The sequence below is a fragment of the Kogia breviceps genome, chromosome 1 (assembly GCF_026419965.1).
Source record: "Kogia breviceps isolate mKogBre1 chromosome 1, mKogBre1 haplotype 1, whole genome shotgun sequence".
In the NCBI taxonomy this organism is placed as follows: Eukaryota; Metazoa; Chordata; class Mammalia; order Artiodactyla; family Physeteridae; genus Kogia; species Kogia breviceps.
Genome location: NC_081310.1, coordinates 181,460,368 through 181,469,545, shown reverse-complemented (window position 1 = coordinate 181,469,545; position 9,178 = coordinate 181,460,368). Strand labels below are relative to the sequence as shown.

At 53.9% G+C, this 9,178-nt stretch overlaps 1 protein-coding gene across 2 annotated transcripts; it reads right to left on the bottom strand.

Moving 5' to 3' along the window:
* Positions 1 to 529: 529 nt before the first annotated feature.
* KDF1 (keratinocyte differentiation factor 1) lies at positions 530 to 8,871 on the bottom strand. Of its 2 annotated transcripts, none has more exons than XM_059070501.2 (4): positions 8,733 to 8,818; positions 2,285 to 3,355; positions 1,741 to 1,815; positions 530 to 1,190 (listed from the first exon to the last, which is right to left on the bottom strand). In XM_059070501.2, the coding sequence occupies exons 2-4, from the start codon at positions 3,321 to 3,323 to the stop codon at positions 1,108 to 1,110; spliced, it is 1,197 nt and encodes a 398-aa protein (XP_058926484.1). In that variant the 5' UTR covers positions 3,324 to 3,355; positions 8,733 to 8,818; the 3' UTR covers positions 530 to 1,107. The 2 variants fall into 2 exon arrangements, with proteins under 2 accessions (XP_058926484.1, XP_066873061.1); XM_067016960.1 differs by having other exon boundaries at positions 536 to 1,190; positions 8,793 to 8,871.
* Between the last annotated feature and the right edge of the window lie 307 nt (positions 8,872 to 9,178).

The following is a 9,178-nucleotide window of genomic DNA, read 5'->3' as shown; positions in this document are numbered from 1 at the left end:
CGGATGCAGAGCCACAGTTACTAGCTGCATGACCCACTAAATTCCTTGACACCTCTGAGCGCCAGCACCTGTGAAAGAAGAATGACCCTCCACTCCTGGGTTGCTGGGAGTGCTGAGCTGACACCCGTGACCCTGAGTGCTGTCCACACCAGGGGGAGGTGGAGGGAGCAGCAGGTCTGAGGTTGGGTGGGCTGACACGTGCTCAGGGATTTGGGGAAACTGCAGGGATGGCCAGAAGCAGGCCAGCCTACAGGCAGTGAATTGGGGCAACAGAGGGAGTCCAGGCAGGCCTGCCTAGAAGGACCTCTCAACAATGACAGAAACCACTTGGTAAACCCTTCTCAGGCACAGACACTGTGACTGGCTCTATCTCCTAGAACTCACCGCGAGCCTGAGAGATGGGCATCACTGCTCTCAGTTTAGCCTTCTGACCTCAACCCCACGACACTAAGCCAGGCTGGATACTCTATGCTGTCTCCTGCTCCAGGTAGCAGTCAGGCAAATGGGACAGAAAGGACAGTATCACAGCCAAGATGAGCAGACAGATGTCTATTACGTTTTGTACTACAGTCATGTTAGCATGTAGAACATTAGCCGAGAACCTAACTGCTCAACAGAACGTAACACGGATTGGGCACTGCCCACAGAATTCCGGAGGCCCTGCCTGCCTGCAAACCCAATCCACTTAAGACAAGCTTCTTTTAGCTGTTAGCCTCCCTCCCCGCTGTCCTGGGGAGGGGGAGGTTTGCATGATTGGTTATGGGGTGTATGTTACAGGGGGAGCATGTTATGGGGGCAGAGTCAGGATTCAGTTCCAGAAGTTAACCCCTCAGTCTTGCTTTCCATGACCTAGGCTTCCTGAAGACTGGGCAGGAAGGAACAGGCCCAGGCAGGGGTCAAGCCAGCGGAGGACCCGGGGCATGTGGGCACCGTGGCCCAGTGAAATGCATGTGGTCCAGGAACCAGTCAGCCAAGGCAGGAGGAGCCAGAGTAGGCACTGCTTCTGGGCTCATGGCCTCCCTCCCACAAAGAGGATTCTGGTCCCTCTCTTCATGCAGTAGAGGTGCTTCTCTCAGAAGGGGTCGTGGCCCCTGGGCCCAGTGCGGGTTAGCAGTAGACCTGCAGCAGGGGTGCCCCTGAAGAGTCTGTGTCGGTGCCCTGGAAGGATGAGTCGCGGCTGGCTTGGTATCCTGAGGGGAAAGGGAGCAGGAAACAGAGGCTCAGAGACGGGGAGGGGCTCATGCAAGTCCCTCAGGCAGGGAGAAACCTGCTGAGAAGGAGCAGAGGGGGTCTTGAGCCTGGGTCAGTCTGATCCTGGCCGGCTGATCCACTCAGTTTCTTGACCTCTCTGAACCCCAGTCTCGCTCTCTAAAGGGTAATGACCCTGCTCCCAGGGGCTTGTAAAAGCCAAGAGGATAGCGGTAGAAACCGCACATGGTGCCTTCTCAGCACCAATGGATGGCCCCCATCACCCGCCCTCCACTTTCCTCTCCAGTGACCTGGGTTTAGATGCCCGTTACCTGCCCCCCGCCCCTCTGGTTCAGGGGCTTCCCCCTGAATCACTCCCAGCTGAACCTTTAAGCCAGTTTGCAGGACTGGGATGGGGTACAAGCTGCTCAGGCTTCTCGTCCCTTTCTGATCCCATCCTCACCCACCCCAGGAGGAAGCTGGGAGAGGGGCAGGTGGGGGGCTGCTAGGGCAGTCCCCTCTCCTCTCCACACTCTCATGTCAGGACCAAACCTGGGGTTCCATAAGGCCTCAGCTTCCTGGCGATGGCATCTGCGGTCGTCTCCTGGGAGATCTGCACTGTGAGTTCTAGGGAGGGAACATGAAGGGGCAGTGGTCATTATCACATCCCTTCAACCCTATTCCCCACTTCTGTCCTCAGCCCATTTAGAGAGGGGCCATTCACCCCTGGGCTGGGCTGGGCCAGGGAAACGATGTTTAAAACAAAGACGCAGACAGTGTGTATGCGTGTGTGTCTGTCGGTCTGTCTGTGCAGGGATGAGTGGGTGGGTAGGGGTTTTGGTTAGGCCAGGCCGGGTCAGAGGTCCACATTCGCATGGGTTCCTGGGTCCTGTTAACTAGGCTAGCTGGTTGGGCCTGAAAGCTACTCTGGCAGGTGGCAGCAGGGGACAGAAAGAACCTGTTAGGGGATGTAGAAGAGCGGAGAAAAAGGAGGAGGAAGAGCTGGGACTGGCTGAGGGTGGACCCACAGTGGCCAAAGACCCCAGTGCGACCCTCCCTGTCCAGAGCCTCCTCAGCCCTGTGGGGCCCCACCTACCATCCTGGCTGAGCCCTGAGCCCACCATGGTCTCATGGCCACTGTCAGGGGCAGGGGCAGCAGAGGCAGCCACCCTGGTTGAGCGCCCCTCTGCGGTCTGCGGGCGGGCACGGCTCTTTCGGGTACTGATGCGAATGATGCCACGCACCAGGCGGCCCTCAGCGTCCTGCTCATCCAGGTGGTAGTCCTGGGTGATGCTGCTGATAAGGTCCGATATCTTACTGGTCTTCTCCAGGAACACAGTGTCTGAAGTGCACTTGGCCAGCTCGTCGATCTGGTGTACACTGAACAGCTCTGTCAGCTTCTTGAAGATGAGCACATCGATCTCTCGGCTGGACATGGAGCCACTGCCTATCTCGGGCAGGTCCAGGTCTGACTCGTGGAAGGAGTAGTACTCCTCCGAGCCTCGGGGACTGCTGGCAAGGGTGCTGGGCAGGCTATGCCGCATGGGTGGGGGGTCGGCCAGTGGCTCCTTGCAGCAGGAGTCCGCGTCCGGGGCTGGGGAGGTGGTGCTGCGGTAGGGATACACAGGAATGCCTTTGAGCTTGACGTCAGGGTAGCTGAAGCTGCTACCCATGGCCGACTTGAGCCGCTGGCCATCCCGCCGGCTGGGAGGGGCACGGTCAGGGCTGGGGGGCACTCCGTTGTGCTCCTTGACCCAGTTGGCTTCAGCATCCCCTTCAGGGGCGTCCCCAGCGGACAAGCAGGGGCTGCAGCCCCGCACACAGGTTCCACAGCGCTGGAGGCAATCCCGGCAGCGGCGGAAGCAGAAGGCAGCCCGGCACCAGTCCCACACCCAGGGTCGCCAGAGCAGGCAGCAGGCTGGGGGCTCAGCAGCCTGCTCAGCAGAGCCAGAGATGAAGGTAAGGCTCTCGGGTCCATGGTGGCCGGGGTCCTTGGGGTCTGGCCTACGGGTGCGGCGGCTCGGTGGGGCCCGGGATGGCTCATCATATGTCTCCAGGCATAGCTCCGTTGGCCGCTCCCAGGGTCCCAAGCGTGGGGGCCCAGATGATGGGCGGGGGTGTCCAGGGCGGGGCATGGCTCACCGCATGGTTTGCCGTAGCCAGGCACCTGTGGGGGAGAGGCCAGGAAGGAGTCAGGATCAGAGGTCAGCGGCGAGTTCCTGCACTATGACCTGGGGAGCTTCAGACTTCTGGTTTCTGAGAGGTCTGTGATGTGGATGGGCCCATGTATGCCCACGAACCCTCTCTAGTATCCCCTTGCTCCCCAGAGAGGAAGTTCTCTCTGTGGTCTAACTATGTATCAGAATCTCCTGGGACTTCACACCCACTGGGCTGGTTACTATTAAAAACAGAAATGGGGCTTCCCTGGTGGCGCAGTGGTTGGGAGTCCACCTGCCGATGCAGGGGACGCGGGTTCGTGCCCCGGTCCGGGAAGATCCCACATGCTGCGGAGCGGCTGGGCCTGTGAGCCACAGCCGCTGAGCCTGCGCGTCTGGAGCCTGTGCTCCTCAACGGGAGAGGCCACAACAGTGAGAGGCCCGCATACCGCAAAAATAAATAAATAAATAAATAAATAAATAAATAAATAAATAATAAAAACAGAAATGACAAGCATTGGAGAAGATATGGAGAAGTTGGAACCCTTGTGCTTTGCTGGTGGGAATATAGAGTGGTATGGCTGCTGTGGAAAACAGTGTGGAGTTTCCTTGAAAAGTTAAACATAAAATTACCATCTGCTCCAGCAATATCACTTCTGCATATATACTCAAAATGATTGAAAACAGGCACTCAAACAGGTATGGGTACACCAATGTTCACAGCAGCGTTATTCACAATAGGCAGAGATGGAAACAACCCAAATGTTCATTGATGGATGAATGAATAAACAAAATGTGGTCTACACACACAATGGAATATTATTCAGCCCTAAAAAGGAATGAAATTCTGATACACGCTATAACATTGATAAGCCTTGAGACATTACGCTACATAAAATAAGCCTGACACAAAAGGACAAATATTGTATGGTCCTACTTATATGAAATATCTAGAACAGTCAAATTCACAGAGACAGAAAGTAGAATGGTAGCTGCTGGAGATGGGGGAGAATGGAAAGTTAGTATATAATGGGTAGAGTTTCAGTTTGGGAAGATGAAAAAGTTCTAGAGATGGATGGTGGTGATGGTTATACAACAGTGTGACTGTGTTTAATGTCACAGGACTATAACGTTAAAATTACTTTAAAAAATTAAAATGGTAAATTTTATGCATATTTTACCATAGAAAAAGAAAAATCTCCTGGGATCTCACTTTCTGGGCAACGGTCTCCCTGAGTTTCTTCCCACTGTTGGTAAGCCCAGCAGCATAGAGCCTCTGAGGCTGCTCAACAAATGCCTTTCCATTGACTTGCTACGGAACCGGATTATTACCACCTTCCCTTTCTTCCCCTCCTTTCAAATCAGACATGGGAATCAACAGGTTCCCGGTCAATGTTTCAGTGTGGCTCAGATTTGCTCTCCTATCAACATTTAACATCAAGCACTGTTTTGCTTCCTTTGACTAGACGAGAAAGCCAAGCCTCAAAATACATCTTCTTTCCCTTTTCGACTCGGTTGCTAGCAAGCTCAGAGCTAAGATTTCACTGAACCTGGCCCTGTGTTAGGTACAGAAGAACCAAAATGAATGAACTATAGGCACTGTTCCTGTGATTCACGCATGGTTTTGTAGGGAAAACAGATGCTTAAAAGCTTATGAGCTGGGCTTCCCTGGTGGCACAGTGGTTGAGAATCCGCCTGCTGATGCAGGGGACACGGGTTCATGCCCCTGTCTGGGAAGATCCCACATGCTGTGGAGCGGCTGGGCCCATGAGCCATGGCCGCTGAGCCTGCGCGTCCAGAGCCTGTGCTCCGCAACGGGAGAGGCCACAACAGTGAGAGGCCCGCGTACCGCAAAAAAAAAAAAAAAAAAAAAGCTTATGAGCTGGAACACGTAGGATATATGGGGCATCATGGGAGTAAACAACTCTGCCTGAGGGAACATTACGTAGTGATGTACTTGGGAGGGTCCTTGATCACATGTAGGGGTGTGCTGGGGAGTAACTATCCTTAGCCTGGATTTTCTGAGACATTAATCTCTTAACTTTTTATTTATCCCTGATTTAATGGCACTAGTGTCCTAGAACTGGTGATGTGAAAGGAAACTGGGACTGGGCATCAGGATATCTGTATCCTAGTCCCAGTTCTGACTCTAATAGGCAATATGCTTTGGGCAAATCAATGCTACCTCCCTAAACTGGCCCACCACCATCTCTCACCCACATACTGTCAAGGCCCCCATTCTGGCCACCTCTATTCCCTTCTACTTATGGCAGCCAGTGACAATTTAAAACAACAACAACAAAACACAAATCTGGAGAAACTTGGCAGACACTACTTTAATCAAATGATCAAAGTTAACATTATTAATAATGGGACAAACTGACATGATGTGTCTCCTTATACTATGCACTAAAAAGGACACAGCATCGCTTATGGAGTAGTCCTGCCAAAAATGTATAACCTGAATGTAATCATGAAGAAACATCAGACAACCCCAAGTTAAGGGACATGACACTAAATGGACTGTGTGATCCTGAATTGAATCCTGGATCACAAGGAGAAATTGAATAATTGGTAAAATTTAAAAATAGACTGTATATTATTTAATAGTATTACATCAATGTTAAATTTCCAATGTTAAATTCAATGTTAAATAAGGCAATATTCTTATTCTTAGGCAACATATACTGAAGCATTTAGGGGTAACGAAGCATGATGTCTGCAACCTAACCTCAAAGGGTTCCCCCCCAAACAGAAGGTATATGTGTGTAGACAGAGGAAGGGAGGGAGTGTTAGCCATGGTGAATGCGGATGAGGAGGATACAGGAATTTTTTAACTATTCCTGCAACTCTTCAACCCATTCCCCCAGCCCCACTCAGCGGTCCTTCTCCAAGGACACTCCAGAACCTCAAGTCAGATGGGAGCCCCACTCCCCACAGCATTCTGCTGGGCTCTTGGTCAGCTGAGTTGGCTTTGAACCCATTGTTTGAAGATAAGCCTATATGACCCCGATGGGCAGGGACTGTGTCTGATTCCTTTCTGCATCAGTGTCTGGAACAGGGTTGGTACAGTAAGTACTTCAGGAGACTGATACATTCTGTGTGACCTCTGTGTAGAACCAGGACCATTAGGTAGAAAGAGAAAGGACTTAGGTTCCAGGCTGACCAGAGCGGGGGGAGCAGCAGTCTGGCAAGAGTAAGGTGAAATCCCCCTCCAAAGGTGTGCAAACTGAAATTGTAATAGGTGACTTGAAAGTCCCTCACAATCCAGAGAGGCAAGCGGTTAAAAACCTTTGCCTGGGTTTGAGCAATGTTGGGGTGGGTATGGATTTATTCATTCACTCATTTAATGAATATTTACTGAGAGCCTGCTGTATGCCAGACACTTCTAAATTCCGTGGATAAAGTGGTAAAACAGACAAAATTCCCTAACCTCAGGAGTTTGCCTTCTAGTGAAAGAGTTAATTATTGAAAGCTTACATTATTCTCAGTGCTTTAAATGTATTCAACTAATTAATTCTCACAATGCTATTTGTAGGTATTCTTGTTGTTGTTGTTATACAGAGGCACAGAGAGGTTAACTAAGTTGTCCAAAGCCACACAGCTGTTTGAATGCAAGTGGCCTGGCCCAGACTCTTATCCACTACCCCATTCCATCTATTATTTGGGAGGAAGGGGGCAAAGTGGTCAGCTGCCAGCCCCATGGGTGAGCCTGTGCCCAAGGAGGGCCTGCATAGGGAGAGCCCTGAGTCTTCCAGGCTTAGCCCTTGGATCAGGAGGGTGGGCACATCTACACTGTTTGAACCACACTGAGCTCTGGGGTACCTGGGGTTTGTAAGAACAACAAGAGGTTATTGTTCATGGTCTTGGTTACTGTCTCCTCCTCTACCTCCAAGGTTTTAGCAGATGCTACCATTCATTAAATTCATCCAACAAATATTTTCTGAGCACCTACCATGTGCTCAGCACTGTACTAAATGCTGAGGAAGCAGCAGCAAATGGGCCAGAAATAGGCTCCAGCTCAAGAGGACTTTTGCTTTATTTAACACTCACAATTGCCCGGTAAGTATTATACCTCCACTTTACAGGTCAGGAATCTGAAGCTCAGAGAGGTTAAGTGACTTGCCCAGAGACACCTAGCTGGAAAGGAATGGAGCTGGATTTGTACTGTGGTCCGCCAGACTCTGGAGCCCCTGTACTTTGCTCTGTGGCACACATCTCGAGGAGGGGGTGGGGTGGGGTGGGATGGAGGAAAGGGGGACAAGACCTGGGGTAAGGACTGTGCTTGGCTTCAGTTTTCCCCTCCTTTCTAGGCCCTAAATCCTCCTAAAGTCAATCTCAGCCCATTTTGTCCTGGCTATATCTCCCCCTCACTGCTGCTGCCCCCGCCTCCAAAATCCTAGGAACACCTGTCTCTTGGTTTAGCAGGGGCTCCTGTTAAAGGAGCCTGGGGTAAGACTCCTGGCCTCAGTTTTCTCGTCTTTAACAAGGGGAGTGAGGAGTATCTTCAGGGGCCACCTTGAGGTTTAAATGAGATCTTCCTGTGCAGGGGCCTTAGAGCTGTGCCTGGCACCTGGGAGGGGCTGGGTCACTGGGCGCCCCAAGGCACTGCAGGGATCCTCCTCAGGGTCAGAAGCTCCCAGGCCCCAGACACACCCTCCCCAAACTTCTAATTGATGCTCTCCCACTCCCCCTTAGTCCCTGAGAACACACACACTCCGAGGTCTGTCTCCGTCCCATCCCCTTCTTCCGAAGGTGCTCAGGTCAGGACCAGTCGCACCAGCCTGTGTCCCACCCACTCGAGTCTTGCACACCCGGCCTAGAAAGGTACCCCAGCCCTGCTCACGAAACAGCCGTCAGCTCTCGTGCCCGGCATCCGTGCTCCCTTGATCTCCTGCCCCAAAGGCTCAGCCCGGGACTCCCGAATCCGCGGGCACCTAGTCCCGAGGGCAAGGGAGAAGCGACCCCGGCACTGCCGCTCGGACTAGCATAGCCCCTACACCAGCAATGCCCTCGGGGCAAGCACCAACTTCGCCAGCTGCAGGGGACCTCTTCCCGCAGGCGGACCCAGCCTCTCGACACTGTTCCTCAGGGTGTGCACGGCCCCCTCTCCCCTCTCGCCCCCGCCTCCCCGGCAAGCACGGCTCCCACCCCAAGCCAGCGCAGCCCTAAGGGCGAACACGGCCCCCTCACCGCAGTTTGCCCGCCCAGCCCAGGCGCCCGCTCAGGCCGCTCCCTGGCCGGGCCTGGCCCGCGCACCCCGGAAGTGGGAGGGTGGCACCGATGGAACCGGCCCCGGGACCCTCGCTCGCCCGGGCGTAGCCTTGGGGGTCTCTCCACACCGGTGCCGCCTTGGTTCGCGCCCCCTCGGGCCCGCGCGGGGCTTACCTGTCCCGTCAGGTGAGCCGCCTCCAGCTCGGGCCTCCCCCCGCCCCCCTCGCCGCTCACCTGGGGCGCAGGTGAGCGTCTCGCGGGAGCGCTGCACGGGTCGCCGCTGGGGACACACTTCCTGCCTCCGCGAAGCGCCTCCGCCGCGCACCTGGGCCGAGGCCCCGCCCTGGGAGCTGGGCGGGCACTGCGGCTGGGCTCTGGCCCTCGGTCCGCGGACTGAGAGAGCAGCGCTCGGCCTAGTCCGGGTAAGTGGAGTGTGGCGGGCACGGTGGACAGAAGCCGGGGCTCAGTTTGCTTTTCTGTTAAATGGACAGATGGGCCCAGCAATCTCTGAGCTGCTGCGGAGGACTTGCCGGGCCTTAAATGCTAAGCTCAAAGGGCATGTCTCCTGAAACTCCTTCCCTGACCCCTACGCCTGTCTGGTTTTCTCTGTACTCTTTATC